Source organism: Ornithodoros turicata, chromosome 3 (assembly GCF_037126465.1).
Source record: "Ornithodoros turicata isolate Travis chromosome 3, ASM3712646v1, whole genome shotgun sequence".
Lineage (NCBI taxonomy): Eukaryota > Metazoa > Arthropoda > Arachnida > Ixodida > Argasidae > Ornithodoros > Ornithodoros turicata.
In genome coordinates, this window is record NC_088203.1 from 97,087,273 (window position 1) to 97,111,205 (window position 23,933).

A 23,933-nucleotide genomic window follows, 5' to 3' on the forward strand; every position below is an offset into this window, starting at 1 on the left:
GCACAGAATGATACCGTTAACTTATCATTGATTTGTTGAACACTGTAAAAACAGAACTTCACCGCATAGCACGCTGTGCGCCAACCATTGCCACGAATGATATAGTTATCGCTTCTGATTCGAAGAGAGAGGTGGGAGTACACCTTTTTGTGGCAATTTGGATATATGAAAATTGCCACAAAAAGGCGTACGCACCCCTCTCTCTTCGAATCAGAAGCGGTAACCCTACCATTCTTGGCAATGGTTGGAGCACAGCGTGCTATGCGGTGAAGTTCTGTTTTTAAGAGCGCGGGGCGCACGCCTCTTTGTGACAATTAACATACATCCATGTGCGTTCAAAAAGGCGTACGCCCCCTGTTTTTAACCAATCAGGGAGCAGAACGATGTCATTCGGGATGGTGGTTGCTAAGAGCGTCCTATTTTAAGAGTGGACCATCAAAAACACACTGTGCTTTGGATCCTTGCACGGGGTATGAAAAAATGCTATACAGACTGTAAAAAACGAACTTCACCGCATAGCACGCTCCTAGCCAACCACAATCCCGAATGACACCCCGAAAAGCGTACGCCTCTCGTTTTCAACAAATCGGGGGCGGGAACGATGTCATCCGGGATTATGGTTGACCAGGAGCGGGCTACGCGGTGAAGTTCATTTTTAAGAATGCAAGTGTTCGACAATAGGCTTACATGACAGAGGCTCGGCGAGCTTACCTATTGCTTCGAATGTACTGCCAGTACTTCTTCAGATAGGCTTCCCCGCAGGCGACCAGAAATACATCGTCATAGACCTCAACGAAGTCGGTCCAAAGCACACAGATTCCTCCCGTATCATATTATTACCTGGAAGGCCAATGACTCAGCATTAGCTCCCGGGGTTCAGTGGTTAGGATGTTCCCCTTACGCATTGGGATCCGGCATCCTATCTCTGCTGCGACGTTTCAGCATGGGTATTCTTCAGGCGCTATGGGACGTGTGTCGGCATCATCCCCTGCAGGTCGAGATTTGGATGAAAAGTCTTATCAGCTAGAATCTCCAACCAGCCTGCGCGGGTGGTAAAGTGACCCACGCGTGTCGAATCGTGGCGGCCGATACGGAACTTTCCCAGTGGGGGTCTGTCATGTGAGATACTCCAAGCATGATTCCCTGTGCTGTCTGCTACAGGATACACGGTCCCATACTCGATGCGATACGCTGTTACGTCGGCAGGCAGATATCTCCAAAGGGACGTAGACTGCGTAAAATACGCATGTAAACTCCAATAAAGAGTGCAATGTTAAAAGTGGAATACTTACCATTTTTCGATAATCCTGCGAACAAGCGCCGGCTGTTCCCGACCCCATTTGAGTGCAATTCACAAGTTTAGCAGACATGAGTAAAGGCATAGTATACGGGTGCAAGTTACTAAATAAATACTTACCTACTGAGCCTTCAAAGCAGAAAAATCAGCGTCAAAAAAAAAATAAAAAATAATAATAGTAATAAAACTCTGCTGTAAGGCAAGCGTTGTTCAGTACATGGTATCAATATGGTACAGTCTTATAGGAACAGCTGTCAAACAAGATAACCAGCCAGCCAACCAGAGCCAACACTGTTCCATACACAAGTCCAACTCCAAACTGAGGCAGAAAACAGATGCGTATACTACGTAACTCACCTATGCTGCAAAGAAACGGGAATAGCATGGAACTCGAAAGAACACAATCAATCTTTACACAATGTCATAAGATACACATAAAAAAGCTACAATATGCAAAGCCAGACAGCCAGCCAGTAGTAAAAACTGTAGTAAAGACTCTGCATGAAATTTCTCTATTTCAAATTCACTCATAGCAACTCCCAGTGTATTAACACTAAAAACATTGACTGATTAAGGAGATCGCCCAAGTAAATACCTTACCTGAGCTGGAAGAGAACACCAGCTTGAGAAATAACGCGAAAACAAATCGATAACGAATTAATTAGTCACACAGAAGACAAAATAACCAAAACTCATAATTAAGTTTTATATCGTCCATAGATGTTCTTACTTACGTGACCTGGAAAGTAAGACTAGTTTAGTGAAACACGCGACATATAACACAAAAAGAAATCTTACAGCCAGCCAGCGGATAGAATAACAAATATTAATATGGGTTTTCTTATAGTCAAGACCAACCGAAGTGGAATTGACATAAAACAATCACGAAACGTTACTTACATGGTCTGAAATGAAATAGCGAATTAGTAAAAATACGCTGACAATGCAAGGCGAGCACAACATCACAAGATTATAATAAATTATTATGCAAAAATACGCAGGGCGAATACAACATAACGCAGCAAATGAGTATCATGCGCCACACACCCAGACAGTGCACATCAATCGTTACCTCAGCGACGTGAAAAGAAAGAAAACATATGAACAGAAATGCTAAAAATCCTGATAACACACACATATCACGTGTTTGATAATATGAAATTAGCGAAAAATTACCCACATCGTAACAAGTCGGCGACGATGCAAGACGATAACGAAATCGGGTTAGCCGTGACGGGAAGCGACGCCATTTTGTCCACAGACGAAGTTCCTGCAGACGATGAAATAGGCCCACAATATTGTTGTGTTACGCAGTACCAAACTGTGACGAATTTTTGCCTGAATGTTACCACATGAATGCTACCACAATCCGCGATGCACTTTAAACATGTAATACGTCACTGACTGCCGAAAGTATTACATATTTGCCGCTCGAAAGACAGCGGTGCACACCTTTGATTTTCTGGTTAGTGTCGGAGAGTGTGACACAAATTTCCGAAAATACCTTATCTGTTTCAAATGACACATGATAACAAAGGCATTTCACGGATATAAGGTATATTTTACTGATTACGATAAGCTATAGATTTTATCAGATCAGCGCTAACCTTTTTTTTTTAATTTCGTCGTGCTGCAAACCCGCAGAACCATTCGCAGCGAAAAGTGTCGTCTGCGAACTTGTGGGTCAGTCGAAGTACGCATCGTCTGCAATTTTAAACATTTTCGTCTGCTAAAAATTACGCCCAATCTTTTCGGATAACGTGTTGCAGAATAGATTACACATAGCACTTACATGTTTTGCTCCGCAGTTATTTCACATATCAAATATATTTAAGTTTGAGATTGTAACGGACGCTGCTATTCCAAGCCCACATAGATGGCGCTACGTCCATCGTCGAAGTGTGTCTTCAACAATGTATTGTAGTCGAAGCAAGCAGGGTCACTGCAAGTAAACAATGCAATTCAACATAATTACAGGAAAACACAACTAACTCTTACAAATGCATTGACGTCCGAGTATGGTATGTTATTTCCTGACCAAATGAACTTTGAAGAAAAAAAAAAGGAAGAAACCTAGCCAATAAAAAATGTATTAAGCTGTAATACACACAACACATAAATATAGGACAGTGACAGCAAATGCCAAGCCGGACAGGTAAAAATCATTTATACTGTGTGAATTTCATTGTAAGGAAAAGGAAAATATATATTCAAAATAATTCACTTTTGCTGAAATAAAAAGAGAAAATACGCATAACAGCAAGCATAACATGCTGTAACATGCAAAGTAGAGCTACTACGAGTTACCAAGCCAGCCAGCCACTGATAAAAATGGCCAGTTTCACTATCCGTATGCACATTATCAACAAAACCATCGCACATGAAATGGGCCTACCCGTGCTGGAAGCGAAGACTTGCAGTAAAACACACGACTAGGTTTAGCTGTATTGTCACCCAGCAGAGTGAATAACAAGCATGCATATAGGTGTGAATACATGTGTGCATCTTGTTTTTTCTCTCTGGTTGTTTGTTTCAGCAAAATCACAATTTACATGGAGCAGCCATCCACTGCTATTACCTACTTTGTCTAAAATGGAAAAGCTGTTTCGCAAAAATGAACAATCCAGGGTAAACACAATATCACAAAACCCTGACAGAGTAGCCTGAAAATATTGAAGAGAACGCAACACAAAACACAACGAAAGATTATCATGTGCAAGACACCAAGACAGTGCTGTGTTACCCTATAGCAGGCACGTGACAAGGAAGAAAAGATCAACAGAGATGCAAAAAATATCCACAGCACACGCACATGTAGATAGAGATCTCACGTTTCTGTGAAGAAAATGAATAATCACTCATTTCGTAACAAAGTAGCGACGATGCAACATGTAACGAAAGTTAGTTACCTGTGGGGGAAGATAGACGCCATCTTGCAGACGATGTTCCCTTTTCCCACAGGAACTTGAAACAGACACATAATATTTTGTTCACGTTTGCGGTGCAAAGCAATACGAAGCCGTGACGTACCTTTTGGGGCTGTCCACAATACATTTTCAACATGTATTCGAAGAGTGACAGGTGAAAGGCTTTCAAATTTTCGACCTGAAGAGCGACAATGTTAGTTTTAGCTGCTTCGTGTCACAAAGAAAGATGAAGGTGTGAAATTCTTTCACTGTATCAAATATTACCTGGTGTAGAAGACATAATATAGATAACTAAAATTACAACGTCAACATTAATTCTAGCCAAGTTGCTCAATCAACAAGAAGCAACGCCGCAAGCACCAAACGACAAAAGCTGTCGTCTGCGAACGCGCAGCTTGGTCGAAATTTACATCGTCTGCGATTTTTCACGTTTCAAACACCACAAAGTCGTCCCCATCCAATTCGGAGAGTGAGTATACAGAACAGCTAAAATAACCGAACAGTTACAGGCGATCTTTCATAATACGTAATGCTTCGCACTTATTTTGCATTTGAAAAACGTTTATGTGTGACCAGCCGCTACACAGATGGCGCCAGTTCCATGGGCGCAGGATGTCTACACCGATGCGCTGTAGGCGAAGAGCGCTGCAGGAGCGACCTCGAAGAGTGTTTTCTTTTTCTTTTTTTACTGTCTCTATAGTCCTTATGTTCGGTACCTTTATATCGCAGAAAGAGAAGCTATAACGGATACCCTCAGCGCATGAACTCCTGCATATGCACGCGAGGCGGCATACTCTATTGACAGCAGTATTTCACTATTGTCGGGTGAACTCTGGGAGCATTTCTCTTGTTTTGAGTTTCGTTCGTAGTGGTACGAGGATATGCCTACAAGATAAACATTTGAATTAATAATTGTGTTAGTGAACTACGACTTTAAACGCCTATTATCCTTACGTCCCTTCTTTTTACTGCGTCATTTAAAGCACATAAAACGAGCATCGCCAGAAGAAGACATGAGACGGAAACTTGCAATGGCCAACAACCGATCTCATCGCCTTCTAAAACAAACGCTTTCACTCGGTGTTCGTACAATAAACGAAACCTCGGACAGTGCGCAACGACATCTACGACGTTTGGGCGCTCCTCGTCGTACGCAATAGCCGAATTAGAGCAAGGGTGTGGCATACGGTCCCATCAGCGTCGACAAGGAAGCAAAGCAAGCAGAACGAAGGAGATAAAGGGTGGTGGTGGTGCTGCTGCTGCCGTATATCGATCCCCGAGTAGTGTCCCGTCGCGTCTGCACGGAGCCCGGTGGGCGGCCGTGAGACTCACTCCGCTACAGTGTGCAGATAGATGGGTTTTCGCTCCTAGGATCCCGCGTTGCCATTCGTGAATTTCGGACATGACGGGCGCGCACTGCCATTTCTTTTTTCCTTTTATTTATTTATTTATTTATTTTTTGTACGTTGGCGTTTGTAGAAGGTGATTCAAAAGGACGAGAAAGCTCAGAAAAAAGACGAAAAGAAAAGAAAGAACGAGGTTGACATATAGGTGGCGTGAACATTGGGTATAAGGTAACAATGTCAAACGCTTTCAAAATCGTTAAAGTTCTGGGTCGTTAGCCAACGCAGGTAATCGGATGAATGTGCTGTAAACACAATTGAAGTTTCTCGAAGAAACCTGACTGCAACTGAACACACTTGCGACTTGTAGACGTTTTTGAGATTTTCCTTGTTTATGCGGATGCGTTCCCCATATAGCTTTCGCCTCTTTACACAACGTCTCTTCAATTGTTTTCCACTTTCAGTTTTCTAAGTCGTGATATAGTATACAGTAGGTAGCTCGACCTCGTCGCGACTCACGTACCCTTGTCTTATCTTGTTCCTATCATGACCATCATCACCATCATCGTCGAAAGCTACACTCTTAAAAATGAACTTCACCGCATAGCATGCTCCTAGCCAACCATCATCTCGAATGATCTCGTTATCTGCCGTGATTTGTTGAAACGGGAGGCATACGCCTTTTTTTGTGACAATTATGAACATCATAAGTGTCACAAAAAAGGCGTACGCATCCCGTTTTCATCAAATCAGGGCAGATAACGATATCATTCGAGATGATAGTTGGTTAGAAGCGTGCTATGCGGTGAAGCTCATTTCTAAGGGTGTAGTTCGAGGAAATAACTATAGGGTTGGACGAATATTCGAGTTATCGAATTCGAATCTAATATCAATCACTCGAAGTATTTGATTGGCTCCCCGAAAGTGGGCTTCACCTAATGCTCCCCTGTGCTGCTTTACGTTCGGCGAGTTTACCTTTCCCATCTTGAACGATAAATTGATATATTATATTCTTGGCATGTTGTGCACCTCAATCAACATAATCCACATTTTTATCGTGCAGGAGCTCGGAAGCCCTGGACTCGGAGTCCAAGTCCGGGTCCAAGGGCGGCGGGGTACTGCCCACAAGTCTCCGCATGGCTAACGGGCGCGTCTCGAGTGGGACCCCCGACAAGGAGCCCCCCACCGCTGAAACCATCAAGATCAGCATCGATGGCACCTCCTCAGACGACCCCAATGTACCTCCAGAAGTCATACACTACATACCAGGGTATAGACATTGTTATTTAGAAATTTAAATTCGTACGTCTCTTGATGTGACGACAGTTATCTGCTTCAGGTAGAACCATGACGCATGTCAGCAATCGTGCAAAGAAAATTGCCAATGGATTTAACTTTGTGAAGCCAGTTAGCCTGTTAAAGCATGCGGTTTCGTCCGTTGTAGGGTAATATCAGAGGAACATACATGTCATGCTTTTGCTCGACGTGAATACTGCCAATCTCGTAGGCGAAGGTTGCAGTATAGTAGTGGTGGTGGTGGTGACGAAAACCGGCTTGCCGTTGTTTGCCTCACTTATGTGGGCTCCGTCACGACTGTAGCCAGGATGAGATGAGATGATGTGATAACAGAGGAAGGGAATGACGACGGCGGAAAGTTACAATGTAGGTCGTCACTGCCAGAATTGATGAGAAGCCCGAGCCATGAAACTTAGTCTCCTAATTCTTTGGCCGAATCCAGACTCCTGGAGAAAGCAGACTATGTGCTGAGAGTTCTTGAGTGTCTTTCCATGAAAGAACCTCTGGGATGTAGGACATCATCCAGCGTATAATTCCTGCAGTGTTCAATGTATTTGTCCTGCACCACAGCATATGCACAGCAATAAAGCAGGATGTGTTCGATCATAGTATAGTATAGTGACGTCAAGCTACTGGGCACACTGTCTGCCAATATCGCGGCTCGACCATGTTATAAGGTCGAGCCACTGTGGCACGACCCGTTTCTTCTTATGCTCGACACGTGATATCCTGGTACAAAAAAACTAAGAAAAGAAAGTCTCGATAGTTAACTAATTCATGACGGGATCTAAGAGACCACTCAGAAAGCGTCATGCACTGTTGCCTCTACATATTGAAAGAGTGGATGAACAAAGTTAATCGAAAATCAATTGAAAATTATTCTTTCAATTACGAAGCAGCCCGCTTCGCACATCTTCTATCCAGCACTTTCACTTCGCTTAAAAAATCGCAGGATCTTCCGCGTTCAAACACAGTAGACCGCTTCGTGAATTTTAACGCGTCGGCCACTGGGTTCGCCATTGCTTTTCTTTTCTCTCAGACAGCACCCGATTGCAACAGACGAATTTCTGAACAGACGGCAATGTTGTCATTGAACAAAGCAAATTTTTGTGCAAAAATATTGTCGCAAATAAAACACACACACAGACACGGAGAGGCAAACGCACACAGTCACTGCAAGGTAAGAACTGGAGTTTATTACTTACACGCGTACGTAAAACGTGTCTTCGATGAATAAACTTCAGTTGTTAGTTTGCCGTGACTGTGTATGTTTGGCTCTCAGTGTCTGTGTGTGTTTTACCCGCTGCACATTCTCCGGCTCAATGTCAATATACTAATTTTACCCTACCTTGCTACTCTAGGACAATACTAATATTGTCGTCTACTCATCAATGTAAAAAAAATCCGTAATTTTACTAAAAATTGACTGCTAACTCTGTCGCCGGCATATGTGCCGTAACCTAGTTAATAAAAAAAATCGTTTGGAGTGCACACTGCACAGCTCCCATAAGGAAAAAGAATGACACTTACATTAAAGGGATATTGAACTGCAAAAGAGCAGTCCGGAACTGTGCAGTTAGCAGTCACTTGTGCATAAAATTGTGATTTTTTTCTTACAATTCAGCAATTCAGATAAAAAGCATACGTTCGTTGTGCCTTTCGCATGGCAGAGCGTATCGACAACATAGTAACGGTCATCACCACCAGGATCCTAACGAAAAATTTGGGCACCCGTCCGCGATTTCTCTTGCTGGCTTTTCGAGGATAATGCTCTGGTAATGCACCATTCTGTATGGTGTGAAACTCACACCACAAAAGTGTCAGCCATACAGGACACGGCATTTACACCCGGTAGTGCTTTTCACCTATTTACGTCGCGCAAGGCACTTGAAGACGACAGGAAACCAGACTTGTTTCCCTTGTGCTCCTGTCCACTTAATAGCATCGACGCACGTATTACGCGTTACAGTAAATGCGAGTGAGTAGATAATGGGCCGAATATCCGACGAAGAAATGGCACGTGGCTGCTCTGAGTATCATTGAAAAAGCAAGTTGCATACCAGTGCCTTTGATCCATCTCATCATTCTTTCACCGTTTGTTAGTCATCTTTTTTTGTTGTTGTCGTCTTTGTCTTTAATCATTATTTAAATTATTTGTTAGTTTATCCTTTATTTCCTAATTCTTTTTCTTTTTATTCATTTCTTATTTCTTAATTTTCTTTCTTTATTTATTTATTTCTTATTCCTTCCTATTTCTTTCTTTCTTTAATTCTTTTCTTTTCTTTTTATTTATTTATTATTTCTTAATTTTATTTATTTATTTATTTCTGGAATAGAAAACCGACGTCTCGTTTGGCTGACCTTTCCCCCGTTTTTTTTTTCCTTTTCGTCTAATAAATATATCCCCCCCCCCTTTTACCAATACAAAAGTTAGCAGACGATAAGATTCTCGCCGACAACAACAACAACATAGATGAAGGGATGATGATGATGATGTGGGATATTTCCCTGCGTTCAGTGCAGCGTCCTACCCCATTCCAAAAAGGTTCACATGAAAGGATGACGAAGGAAGGAAATCCCTACAGTTCGTGAAGGAGGCCGGTGGCCCTCAGAAAGGAAAGAAAAGCGCCAAGTGCACGGCACTGATGTCCAGGGTTACTCCATGGGCCGAGAACTTTGCAGATGTTGAACGGCCTCTGATCCAGCAGATGATAGATGTCAAAGCGTGAGAATATATTCGAAGAATATTGACAGGCAAATAGGCGGAATCTCCCGCCGTAGGCCCTCCAGTTTAATGAAGCGAAAGAGAGGCGCAAATTTGCCCGACGAGGAGGAATCCGGTGGCGTGGCAACCTTCCAGAATTGCCCTTTCAAAAAGTGTGACAAATTGCGACGATCTTGAAAAAAAAAACGCCTAATGGCGTTCTTCGTCAAAGTGATACTCTTCGTGCTTTGTGATTCTGTGAGAAAAGTTACAGTAATTTAAAGAAGTGCGATGAAATACGAGGTACTTACCCGTGAATATGTAGAGTGCGCGAAATGTGGACCAAATGCTCTTGAAGAGATAGTTCCTCTTAGTCTTTATTGCGCCGCAAGATAATGCCCATCACTTTGCTGGCGCGTTGATCCAGCTGCTATAGCGACGCTTTGATGTGTCGTCGTCGTGGCAGGTGATAGTTCAAGATCCACCAAGTTCAAAACGCGAAGAAAACACGCCATCATTTTTGATTTCGTACGTGTGCCACTCTAATGTGCCACTCTGCACTCTTAGAAATGAAGTTCACCGCATAGCACGCTCCTAGCCAACCATAATCTCGAATGATTTCGTACGCAGTTTTTGTGACAATTATGAACAGCATAAGTGTCACAAAAATGGCGCACGCCTCCCGTTTTCAACAAATCAGGGCTGATAACGATATCATTCGAGATGATAGTTGGCTAGGAGCGTGCTATGTGGTGAAGTTCATTTTTAAGAGTGTGGACAGTATCGATTAAAAATACGAAGATACGAACCATAATCTCGAACGGCATCGTTCTTTCCTCTTATTTGTGGAAAATGGGAGGCGTACGCCTTTTTTGTGACACTTATGCTGTTCATAATCGTCACAAAAAGGGCGTACGCCTCCCGTTTTCAACAAATCAGGGCAGATAACGATGTCATTCGAGATGATGGTCGGCTAGGAGCGTGCTATACGGTGAAGTTCATTTCGAAGAGTGTAGGAGTGTGTCTTGCGGTGAGGTTATGTTTTAAGGTGGTCGAAACTATCAGTCCTACCCTGCGGAATGTGCAGCATGTCACCACGATATAGGCTGACACACCTGACGTGCAGACCTATTCCTATCACCTTACCTTCTCCGTTTTAAGAGTGTGGTACACTCTTAAAAATGAGCTTCACCGCATAGCACGCTCCTAGCCAACCATTTTCTTTAATGATGTCGTTGTCTGCCCTGGTTTGTTGAAAACGGGAGGCGTACGCATTTTTTGTGACAATTATGAACAGCATAAGTGTCACAAAAATGTCGTACGCCTCCCGTTTTCAACAAATCAGGGCTGATAACGATATCATTCGAGATGATGGTTGGCTAGGAGCGTGCTATGTGGTGAAGTTCATTTTTAAGAGTGTGGACAGTATCGATTAAAAATACGAAGATACGAACCATAATCTCGAACGGCATCGTTCTTTCCTCTTATTTGTGGAAAATGGGAGGCGTACGTCTTTTTGTGACACTAATGCTGTTCATAATTGTCACAAAAAGGCGTACGCCTCCCGTTTTCAACAAATCAGGGCAGATAACGATGTCATTCGAGATGATGGTCGGCTAGGAGCGTGCTATACGGTGAAGTTCATTTCTAAGAGTGTAGGAGTGTGTCTTGCGGTGGTGGGGAGGTTATGTTTTAAGGCGGTCGAAACTATCGGTCCTACCCTGCGGAACGTGCAGTATGTCACCACGATATAGGCTGACACACCTTACGTGCAGATCTACTCCTATCACCTTACCTTCTCCGTTCTAAGAGTGTGGTACGAGTTGAAGTTGTCTTTGTAGGGTAACCAGCAACGAGAAAGATATTGTCCTTGTCTGTGCAGGGGAGTTGGTGAGCAACGTGGTGGTGGGACATCGGGCGAAGGCAAAGGGACCAAGGAGGGTGACGACGTGTCGCTGTACGGCACTCCCAAGGAGGAGCTGGGCCCCGGGGGGCTGTCCGAAGTCAAGGCGTCCTTCATGCGAAACCAGCTGGAGGCGCTGTTCCAGCCGTCCGACAACAAGCTAGCCATGAAACTCTTCGGCTCAAAGAAAGCCCTCATGAAGGAGCGCATCCGACAAAAAGCCGCGGGGCACTGGATCATACATCCATGCAGTAACTTCAGGTACTTTATCTTTTCTTCTTTGCGAGGAAATCTCCCTGTCGTCCACGACGTCCAGCAAATAACTTGGTGTCAATCACGGCGTTGCAAAAAGGGGATCAACGAGACAGTCAGTGTTTTATCGCATCATTTCTTGCGCACTGAAAAAAGAGGGTAACGTGGAAACACTCCGTCAAGTACGGACAAGACGAGTGATGAAAAGATGAAAACACTGAAACTTCTTTCGCGCAGTGGACTGCATTGCATTGGTACCCGGAGAGATGCAGTCCGCACGACACGACAACTTGTACACTGACAAACGGACGTTTCAGTGTTGTTTTTTTTAATCTTTTGTCACTCCGAGTAATTTTAGTCCTTTGCGGGACTAAGTGCATTATCACCACCATTAGTTCTTTTGAACTAAAGACACGGAACTTTATGCGAAGCTCAGGTATCATTTTCATGTGCAGGAGAGTAAATTTCAGGGCCAGGCCATGAAAAACAGGTGTAATTACAATTCAAAGGACTAAGGGACTCCCCAGTTTGATCCGTTTTCTTTTAGAGTGTAGGAAGACAGCCATAATTTAAAATTGCCGCGCATAAAAGAAATATTTCGTCGCGTTTCCTTTGGGGATACAGCGAGCGTTTTAGACATCAATTTAGCGCCAATTTTAAAACGTAACAAACAAACGTGGTTGGTGGATTAGAAAGATTCGATTCACCTCTTCTTGCACTAGAATTCGGATTCCCGAATCTCATTCTCTCTCCCGATTCACGGATTCTGTTGACCCATCCCTAGTTTTTACAGTCTTCTCCCGGCCTCTGGAGTACTTTCTCAATTTAAAAATCATAGCGCGTCACTTTGTCTATTTAAAAGACCATCACAAGGCCCAACACACTTTCCGCGTACACGTACACACATAAATGTAAAACACACATAACACCGTGCAACGTATAGCACTATCATAACAAACCAATCAATCTCCACAGATAACGCACTAAAAGCGCCACTGCGCGGACAAAAATCCCGGCACTTATACTGTGAGGCACTCAGAGAAAGATGCTTTCCACGGCAGCCTTCGGAAATAGAGATTTATGTTTTCCATCGCCACCAAAGTAACTTTGTCCACGAGGGGTGACCTTGTTCGTAATGAACCGCCTGCTTCTTGCGACTGGAACAATCTTTGCATTGTTTAGCGTTCTTCCGTTTATCCGACTGGCCACACGCAGATCAATGCAGCGTCTTTCTTGGCTCCCTCTCGTTTACTGGCTGGTAGTCTAAATTATGGAAACAGCCCCTCCGGTATTGGAAACGCCGACCGATTCCCCCGTATATCTTTCACCGCTGTTTCTGAAGTGGCCGGAATAAATTGCGCGACGCGAAAGTAATTTCCACAAGGAACGTGGTTATATTCTTTTGGGATATGCACTTCCTTTTTCTCGTTGCTTTTTTTTCTCTTCTTTTTATTTCTTGCTTGGAAGTGGGGAATAAATTGTCACTTTTTTTGTCAGATAAATCGAAAGACGGTAAATAGAGTGATTTTCTGTTTGTTTTTCTAGCAACCAAGTAGTATTTTGCGGCGGCATTTCAACCCCGCGAGGAGACTCGTAAGAGAATGTAGGCAATTGGTGCGATACGTATGTGTATATATATATGTATGTACAAAGGAATTTCCCGTCGCTTGGAAGACTTTTACCGTCTTGGGGATAAGATACGTGCGCAACTCTAAGTAAGTATTAAACGGATGTACTCGAAGTGTGGTCAGAACGACCAAACAAAACCCTTATGCTGCTAAGCGATACGCTCTTAAAAATGAACTTCACTACATAGCACGCTCCTAGCCAACTATAATCCCTAGTGACAACGTTCTTTCCCCTGATTTGCTGCAAACGAGGGGGTCACGTCATTTTTGTAGCATTATGCAGCTCATAATTGCCACAAAAATGGTGTACGCCCCCGTTTTCATTAAATCAAGGGAGAAAACGTTGTCATTCGGGATGATGGTTAGCTCAGAGCGTGCTATGCGATGAAGCTTTCTTTTTAGAGTGTATATAGGCGACACCTGCTGGCACCGCAGTATAATTCATCTGGCGAAATAACTCTCTTGGGGTTAACGAACTACATTTCGTGTCGTTCTTAGAACACGAGTACAGCGCGCTTCTTTTGTGGGTCAAATCCAGTTGTGGAAATCGGTAGCTCCTGCTCTTCACTAATTAACGAGCTCATTATAACGCATTTCCTGACTAGAATTGTGCCCTGACTCTCTGTTGTAATCTTATTATTAGCCAGCCGTTCCTATCTACATCGTTATTTGCAATTTGCTAGTGTTCAACCTCATCCACGAGAGATCCTGGACTAATTCGACTCTGACGGGCACAGACGCAGCCGATATGCACGTGTCTGTGTAATAGCGTTACCGATCTGATGAACAGATAGGAGCAGAGTTTTTTTTTTTTATGTGTAGGTTCAAAGTAATTTAATATTGGCCCCACTGGGAGAAGAATAAAAAAGCTGATAACCGGTGTGGTTTCAGGTTCTACTGGGACCTGTGCATGCTGTTGCTGCTCGTCGCAAATCTCATCGTCCTTCCAGTAGCCATTTCATTTTTCAACGACGATCTCTCCATACGGTGGATCGCCTTCAACTGTTTGTCAGACACCATTTTTTTGTTAGACATTGTCGTCAATTTCAGAACGGGTAAGTTTGTGCCATCTTACTCCCATTCCTCACCGCTCCACGCGACGTGTTGGTGTGTCCCGCCTTGTCCCTTTTCCGTGTCGTTTCCCATTTTTTTCCCGTCGCCCTCTCTTTCTTATTATTTTTTCTTTCTTTCGATAAACGATAACCCCCTCCCCCGCACGCGACGTTGTTCGTTCACAATGGCCGTAACCGCATATTGCGATGGTGACGCAGTGCACTCTTAAAAATGTACTTCACCGAACAGCACGCTCCTAACCAATCATCATCACGAATGATATCGTTAGCTGCCCTGATTTGTTGAGAACGGGGGGCGTACGCCTTTTTTGTGACACTTATGCTGCTCATAATTGTCACAAAAAGGCGTACGCCTCCCGTTTTCAACAAATCAGGGCACGTAACGATATCATTCGTGATGATGGTTGGCTAGGAGCGTGCTTTGCGGTGAAGTTCATTTTTAAGGGTGTGATATGCGTGCTTTGTTTGCGTGCTTTGTCTAAAGGTGAGAGAATATTTTTCGTTTCGTTACTGGCACATATTTGTTTCAGTTTCAGTTTCTGTTTCCACCATTGTTGTTTTCATTTCCGTTTCGGTTCTCGGTACCTCCCCCCCCCCCGTTTGTTGTTTTCATTTTTTTTATGCTTAATATGAGACCGTGACAAAACATAACTGCCTCTATATATGCGCATATACTGAAATTTATTTGAGCACTTTAGGGATACCTGCACACAAGAGGTAATATTTATTGAAGCGAGATTCTAGTGGTTTCTTTGAATTCGAGTGGTTATTTCTTCAACATTTATTCAAGTGGGTTTCTTTGAATAGTTAGTGTATATGAACATGGTTTCCATGAATATTACTTACGCTTGCAACTTGCAAGTCACCATAAGCTCGTCGCCAGTTGAGATAGCCGATATGCGTGGAATAACAACGGTTTAATAAGAGTAGAGACGAGACAGTTCATGTTGGAAGCTGTGCTTTCGGACGAATCAGCTAGAAGAATCACACTGAGGCCGTGCTCTCGCGCATCGTCTTCGGTGTCCACCAACCATCCCACTAGCGCCACTACATGGTTGACACAAAAAGGCGTACGCCCCCTCTCTCTTCGAATCAGAAGCGATAAGCCCGTCACACGTGGCAATGGATGGTGGACAGCGTGCTGCGCGGTGACGTTCTGTGTTTAGAGTGCAGGTGACAACGCAAGAGAGACACTACTTTACGCGTTTAGTAAATATTTCTTCTCGTGTACGTAGGTATAATGCACCAGGACAACAGTGAGCAAGTGATCCTCGACCCGAAGCTGATCGCGCACCATTACATCCGCACGTGGTTCTTCCTGGACTTGATCAGCTCCATCCCGTTGGACTACATTTTTCTCATCTTCATTCAGGACTACAGCGACAATTTCCAGCTGCTCCACGCCGGCCGCGCCCTTCGCATCCTGCGCTTCGCCAAAATGCTCAGCCTTTTGCGGCTGCTGCGCCTCTCGCGCCTTGTGCGCTATGTCAGCCAATGGGAGGAAGTCTACGTAAGGCATCCTTATTTTTACTTTCTCTCGCTTCCAATCGAAGTGACACGTCGATCTTCCACACCCTTAAAAATGAACTTCACCTCATAGCACGTTCCTAGCCAACCGTCATCTCGAATGATATCGTTATCTGCCCTGATTTGTTGAAAACGGGGGGCGTACGCCTTTTTTGTGACACTTATGCTGTTCATAATTGTCACAAAAAGGCGTACGCCTCCCGTTTTCAACAAATCAAGTCAGATAACGATATCATTCGAGATGATGGCTAGGAACGTGCTATGAGGTGAAGTTCATTTTTAAGAGTGCATAGTTCACTCTCAGGACAGAACTTCACCGCATAGCACATTGTGCGCCAACCACTGCCACAAATGATAGGGTTATCGCTTCTGACTTGAAGAGGGAGAGGGGCGTACGCCTTTTTGTAGCAATTATCATATATCCAAATGGCTACAAAAAGGCGTACGCCCCCCTCGCTCTTCGAATCAGAAGCAGTAACCCTATCATTAGTGGCAATGGTTGCCGGATAACGTGCTTTGCGGTGAAGTTCTGTTCTGAGAGTGTGATTGACCGCAGAGTATAGATCGCACTCAATCCTGCTCCCAAAACGGAAACCAGAAACACCACCCTTAAAAGAGAACTTCACCCCATAACACGTCCTGGCCAACCATCATCCCGAATGACATCGTTCTCTCCGCTGATTTGTTAAAACCCGTTTTGTGACACTTATGTGCTTCTGTTAGTTGTCACAAAAAGGCGTACGCCACGAATCAGGAGGGATGAAGGTAGCATTCTGTGCAATGGTTGGCCTCTCACCGTGCTATTCGGTGAAGTTCTGTTTTAGGACTGTGTCCCACTCTGACACGTTAAAGTTCGCCGTGATGCGCAAATTGTCAAATATGTTGGCTAAATTATTTTGCAAGCATGTAACAATCAGCTCAACAAGCAAATGCGTCCAAAAAGGAAAAGAAAACGGTTGAAACCAAATCTCAAAGATACAAAACCTACTCAAAGCTATATTGCCATTATTTAGAGCAAGTATAATTTCTGCCGCGGGTTAGAACACTTGCACGAGCCTCGGATGCAATGCTCAGTTTGCGAAATTCTTAAAGTGGTACAGCCCGTGGTTATGGCTCCGGCAGAAGCACAAATTTTCTAAGCCAGCCATTCATGGCTCTGTTCCGTCGGGCTTTTAAACAGCGAATAGAGTAACAATTCCAATCCTTAGACCTAAGGAATGCTGCAGCTAATACCTGCTCAATACCTGCTTTCTTATTCCAGGAAGATCCCATTAGGCTTATGATGTGAATGCGTTACCAAGTTGCAGCGTACACTCTTAGAAGTGAACTTCACCGCATAGCACGTTCCTAGCCAACCATAATCTCCAATGGTGCCGTTATTTGCCCTGATTTGTTGGAAACGGGAGGCGTACGCCTTTTTTGTGACAATTATGAACAGCATAAGTGTCACAAAAAAAAAGGCGTACGTCTCCCGTTTTCAACAAATCAGGGTAGATAACGATATCATTCCAGATTATGGTTGGCTAGGAGCGAGATATGCGGTGAAGTTTATTTTTAAGAATGTACCTTACAGCTTGACGATCCTTTATCAATATGTACACTCCAAAAACAGAGCTTCACCGCATAGCACGCTGTGCGCCAACCATTGCCACGAATGATAGGGTTATCGCTTTTGATTCGAGGAAAGAGGGAGGCGTACGCCTTTTTGTGGCAATTTGGGTATATGGTAATTGCCACAAAAAGGCGTACGCCTCCCTCTCTCCTCGAATCAAAAGCGATAACCCTAGCGTTCGCGGCTCTGAAGCTCTGTTTTTAGAGTGTACACTCTAAAAACTGAACTTCACCACATAGCACGCTCTGTGCCAACCATTGCCACGAATGAAAAGGTTATCGCTTCTGATTCGAGGGAAGAGGGCGGCGTACGCCTTTTTGTGTCAATTATCATGTATCCAAATTTACACAAAAAGGCCTACGCCCCCTTCTCTCTTCGAATCAGAAGCGATAACTCTATCATTCGTTGCAACGGTTGGCGCAGATCGTGCTATGCGGTGAAGTTCAGTTTTTAGAGTGTACTTGCCTGCCTGTACTTGACATGTGTAGCAAGGACAACGACAGGAAAGAAACGAAGCAGAAAGGATCAAAGAGGATTCGAAAATAATCAAAAAGGACCCGTTGGCGCCAGACTTGACAAAACACTCAGATCGGTTGAGTACAGAAAGACTCCCCATTTCATGGAATCCCATCGATTGCTTGAAACGATGACATATTTACCTTGGAAAGACGTTCCCCTTTCCCTCCTGAGAGGATATAGAATTTCCGCAGTCGTGCTCTTCTGCTTCAATGTTGTCTACAATAAGTGTGGTCTGCAGAGTGCTAGCATGGTATATGTATGTCTAGTATACCGTAAAGTATTCCCCTGCTTGGTTGGTGTGATACTAAATGTGGGATGCCAGCTTTGTCTCTTTACTCATAAGACAGAACATTTTCTACATAGCACGCTGAAGGCTATGGCTGTTTCACAGAATGGCGCTTATGACGCTATCACTCGTGATTTGTGCACCCTTAAAAGCGAACTTCACCTCATAGCACGCTCCTATCCAACCATCATCCTGAAAGACATCGTTCTCGCCCCTTATTTGCTGAAAAGGGGGAGGCGTACGCCTTTTTTTTTTGTACCGCTTATGCACGCGTAACTAGTGTATAAAAAAGGCGTACGCCTTCCGTTTTCAACAAATCAGGGGCGAGAACGATGTCTTTCAGGATGATGGTTGAATAGGAGCGTGCTATGAGGTGAAGTTTGTTTTTAAGAGTGTGGAAGGCGTCGGGCGTACGCTTTTCTGTGGCAATTAACATAAATGCATAAGCGTCATAAGAAGGCGTACGTCTTCCGTTTTCAACGAATCAAGGGAAAGAACGACGACATTGCATGGATGATGACTGACTATGCTGTCAAGTTCTGCAGAACTTCGCCGCATAACACGCTCCTAGCCAACCATCATCCCGAATGGCATCGTTCTCTCCCCTGATTTGTTGACGACAGGAGGCGTACGCCTTTTTGTGACACTGGTGCAGGAATTATAATTGTCACAAAAAGGCGCACGCTCCGCGCTTTCCACAAATCAAGAGTGATATAGAGGTATCGCTCTGTACAATGGTTGACCTTCAGCGTGCTACGTGGTGAAGCTTTGTTTTAAGATTGATGTTTTAAGAATGTACAATGTACCGATGGACTATATGCAGCCATCTTTCGGGGTGTTTGGCAACGTTCCTTCTTCGAAGTTACCAATTTCTTACCGAAAATTGCCGAGACGTGACTGAATACACAAATAAAACTTTGCTGTGGTTACTCTGACACGTTAAAACATTAATCAAACAGTATCAATTAAATGGGCTCGTTAGGCCTCGTTAGTTATTAGGCTAAAACTTCTACGTCGCTTGCTTAAACGCTTCTTCGTCTATATTATTCTTAATGAACATTAGAGACAAAGGATTCTCTTGAGCAGTGGAAACTGATCACCCGGGCTTTGTGGCTCGCGGAACGTTGCATTCACCGAAAGATGACTGCCATGCCCTCGATCTTAAATGGGAATCATTTTTCCGTTGGTGTCTGCTACCTTTCACCGTCTCATCATATATAGTATTCGTCTTCTCGGTGTATTTTCTTGCATCGTGTCGTGTCTTCTCCGTATACCAATAACGTTGCAACTATGTCGCAAGTGTACATGCAATGTTTCTCAACATTATTTTCTTCATTTCTGTTTTCTTTCGTCTTTCCATACCATGCAGTCCGTATATCTCACCTTTCCCACGAAAATATTTCATTTCTATAACCACCACATTTCCCTACGTTGCATTTGTCGCATGTTTTTATATTATATCTGCATGCATTCTCTTTACACGCCACAGCCTGTTTCAAAATACCAAATGAGATTGGCCGTAGGTACGCAATACATTTATTTATCCCGTACGGCGACATTGATGGGACCAGAGTTCATCAGTGTGATTCGGTATCGGAAGTCGCAAGGCACTTCTGTGCAAAGCAGCATGCTTGTAGAGGAACGGAGCTTGTTTGATCTCGATTACGTTGTGTTTCGTATATTAAGTATGACGTCACAGAGAATGGACGTTGTTAGTAACTGCCGGCACGTTGCTGTATTAGGTACCACGACAGGCATGTTTATGCCGTGTAGTCGCATCCTGTACGCCATAAGAAGTTCAAAAATTGTTGTAAGTATAAACCAGCATCCTGCTCATCTATTGATGATAAAGGATGGCTGTTTCGTAAGTGCGAGCTGGGAATCAGTAATATGAAAATAAGAAACAAGATACGATAAATATGATACTGCATGTTCCTGTGACGGTCTTGTAAAAAATTATCTTGGCGGCGTCTTCCCAATGGCACAGGCGGGACGGGCTAAATGTTCACCGGGTGTGTGAATATGCGGCTTACGTTTTATAGCTATGCTGCCGTCTTAATAACTGACTTACAAAAGTACAAGCTGATGTTTTGCGACCTTAGAACCTGAATCAAACACCTGAAATAACGAAAAATCGTTTCGTTTCGAAAATTAATAGTCAAGGTCTCGTCAACGTCGAAGTAAGGTGTTTCGCCTGAGATTACATCAGGAGATGAGTTCACCTGTAGCAAGGGGTACTTGAACAACAACAATTGCCAGTGTACACAGACACAATCGCGCTTAATATTCGACAGTTTTAGTTGTGTAATGTATGAAAGGCATGTTCACATCTAGATATAATGCATAGTTCGCTATTTTTGCACTCACTGACACAAGGGTTACAAGCGTGGGTTTCAGAACTACCTCCAAGGCACGGAATTTTCTGTTACACGAACACTACAGACAAGACATACCTTCCATCGCTACCGCACCGCATCATCTACGGACGGAGAAGGAACATTTGAGGAGGAACCCCAAACGAGAACAAAACTCCAGCCAGAGAGAAGACGACGTTAGAGCGCCATCATTCATGGAACGAAATAAGTGGAACATGATGCCCAGCACATCGGGAAACAAGACATGGCTTTCGTGGATACTCCATTGGAAAGAGTGATTTGAGAAGGAAGAAAGGAATAACAGCAACGCCTCTTCTATGACACAGACCCGAAGGATAACGCCACTGAAAGTGCTATGGACAAACACAAATGGAATAATTAGTCAACTAAAACCACGAAGAACAGGACTGTGGAGCGATATTACGTGTTCGCCTACCAACTTTCCCAGCTGCTCTCTCTCTCTCTCTCGCTCGCTGTTTATGGCTTCCCTGTGCATGCTTGGCTTAACTGCATCCCTAACAATGCTCTTTGACACTTCGACCCTCACAGAACAAAGGTCAGTGGACATTTAATCATCAGTTAGACAACCGAAATCGAGTGGAACAAATATCACTCACATTGCGCAAAAATCACCGGTAGGGCACCACTTGTCATGTGATCATGTGCTCTCTGTCTCTCATTAACACAAAAATAAACAGTCGTCAGAACACAATAAAACCCATACTCTTAAAACGGAATTTCACCGCATGACGTGGGGCGCTGTAAGTAGGGGATCCGCAGAGCGCACTCTGTCCCTCTCGCTCCGGAGCCTCTGCTAAACGGGTTTTTAAGGCAAGAGAGCGTTACGTGTGGACGTGATGTGTGTGCGTAGCGTGTGCAAAGCGCCTCTAGGCCTCTGGGTGTCACTGAATGTTCCTTTCCGGTAGGGCCGTCTTCCGATCCGGCTGTCTGCAGTCTTTAAAACATTAATTAATGTTCTTGTGGGTCCAACCGGAGAGGAGGGTGGAAAGCGCGAGAAGCACTCCGACCTGTGGGTACACTCTTAGAAATGAACTTCACCACATAGCACGCTCCTAGCCAACCATCATCCCGAATGACAACGTTCTCGCCCCTGATTTGTTGAAAACGGGAGGAGGAGCCTATTTTGTGCCGTGCATAATGCCCAAAATAGGCTCCTCCTCCCGTTTTCAGCAAATCAGGGGCGAGAACGTTGTCATTCGGGATGATGGTTGGCTAGGAGCGTGCTATGTGGTGAAGTTCATTTCTAAGAGTGTAGGAGAACAGGAGCGCCACGCTCCGGAAAAGGAGTGACGCCGTTTAGTAAAAAGGAGCGCCCCCACGATCATCGCGAATGACATCGTTCTCTCACATGATTTGTTGAAAACGGGAGGCGTACGCCTTTTTGCAACAAGCATACAGTATGTTAATTGTCGCAAAACGGCGTATGTCCTACGCTTTCGAAAAGTCGGGAGTAATAACGGTATCATTCTGTACAATGGTTTCGCCTATGCCTTCTTGCACCCTTTCCGGTTTGTTGCCAAAACGACATCCGGTGGGGGTGGTGGTAGTGCTGAAAGGGCTCGCCGTTTCGGTTTCGCAGCAAACACGCTCTGCGCCAACCACTATGCCGATTCATACAGTTATCGCTTCTGATTTGAGGAAAGAGAAGGTCGTGTACGCCTTTTTATGGCAACTCAAATTGCCACAAGGAGGCGTACGCCTCCCATTTTTCAACAAATCAGGAAAGTGAAAGCTATCATTCTGCATGGTGGCTGGTTCCGAGCGTCTTTAGTCGCTAAAGGACCGGAAGTCTTCGTGGCACCGGAAGTTGTGACGGGGCCTTTTTTATGTTTACCCGAGAACGTCATGTATAGCGTGTCATGTGGTGAAGTTTTGTTTTTAAGAGTGCAAGACTAAAATTATACCACGCTGAGAATTTACTCATCTTTTCGAGTGACGCTCACACAACCAGATAAGATCAGCAACAAAAACGAAACCACGTATAATGTCATTTTCAAACTCGATTTCAGTTGTCCTTCCACTGCACTTACCAGTACCCTTAATACTTGCTGCTCAGCCTGCTATCAGGCGGTGTGTTATATAACGTCCCAAATTATCACGTAGAACGCTACAATTAAGCGACTCTCCCAGGGGCTAACAGTATCGATGAATACATAAGAATAAACAAATTTAATTAGATGATACACAAAAAACTGTGTATGTGTGCGCGCCTATTGGATACATTTACCATAGCTTCGTGTCAGCGCAACATTTATCATTCCTTCAAACATAACAGGCATCGAAATCACGAGATCCACACAATACTATAGAACATATGTAAACGCTAGGTTTAACATGTACCATACACAATGATACATTTCTCCTCTCGATTCCTTTTGTTCCTTTCGCCCTTGTTATGTTTGTTACTACCTTAAGGTAACCCCAGTTTGCTTTCAAGTCTTTAGTTTGACAGTAACGAGACACGCCACTGATAACGAAAAAATAAATAAAATAAAATAAATTGCAAGAAAACAGTTTGTGTATCGTAGATAGTTTGTGGCTATTTTTTATGCCTACTTTGTGTTGTTTTTAATATAAGCTAGTTGGCACTTTATTTACAATTTTAGAGTCATACAGTGATCAAACCTTCCAAGGGTGCCTTATGTGTTCCCTCAAAATGCCAAACAGGCGACATTCCCATATGCCCTATATATCGTTACAAGAGAGTGGCAAAAGGGAATTAGGCTGTTTCCTTGCCATCATACTCCTTCCCGAATAGTCGCTTTCTCCTCTACCCCTTCCTCAGCTTCACCTTTCCCACAATTACACTGGAGCCCTGATATAATGAAATTCAGGAGAATTACTATACGGGGTGTCCTATCTAACATGCACCAATAATTTAAAAAAAAATGACTTAGCTCTCAACATGTTTGAAACCAAATGTATGCTGTTAACAGTCGTGTGTTCCAGTCACAAGTATTTTTTTCATTGTGCTCAGTTAAATATTTAGATGGCTACTTAACTTTTAAGATATTAGTTTAAGGGACGAGATGTCAATTGGAACGTTGTAGTTGTAGGTTGTTTCCAACAAGGTACCCTTTGTGTGGCTCTTTTTTCAATTAAAAGATAAAGCACGTGCAATACAAAAAGGACACCACGTGACAACGCGGCCGCGTGCCGCGTTTGCAGCG

At 43.8% G+C, this 23,933-nt stretch overlaps 1 protein-coding gene across 2 annotated transcripts in view; it reads left to right on the forward strand.

Moving 5' to 3' along the window:
• Positions 1-23,933, forward strand: part of LOC135388941 (potassium/sodium hyperpolarization-activated cyclic nucleotide-gated channel 2-like) — a 271,076-nt gene that overhangs the window by 234,667 nt on the left and 12,476 nt on the right. For both annotated transcript variants that reach the window (XM_064618824.1, XM_064618825.1), the window contains exons 4-7: positions 6,631-6,837; positions 11,450-11,731; positions 14,242-14,405; positions 15,659-15,933. In XM_064618824.1, the coding sequence (XP_064474894.1) occupies positions 6,631-6,837; positions 11,450-11,731; positions 14,242-14,405; positions 15,659-15,933 (928 nt within the window). The remainder of the gene's footprint in view (positions 1-6,630; positions 6,838-11,449; positions 11,732-14,241; positions 14,406-15,658; positions 15,934-23,933) is intronic.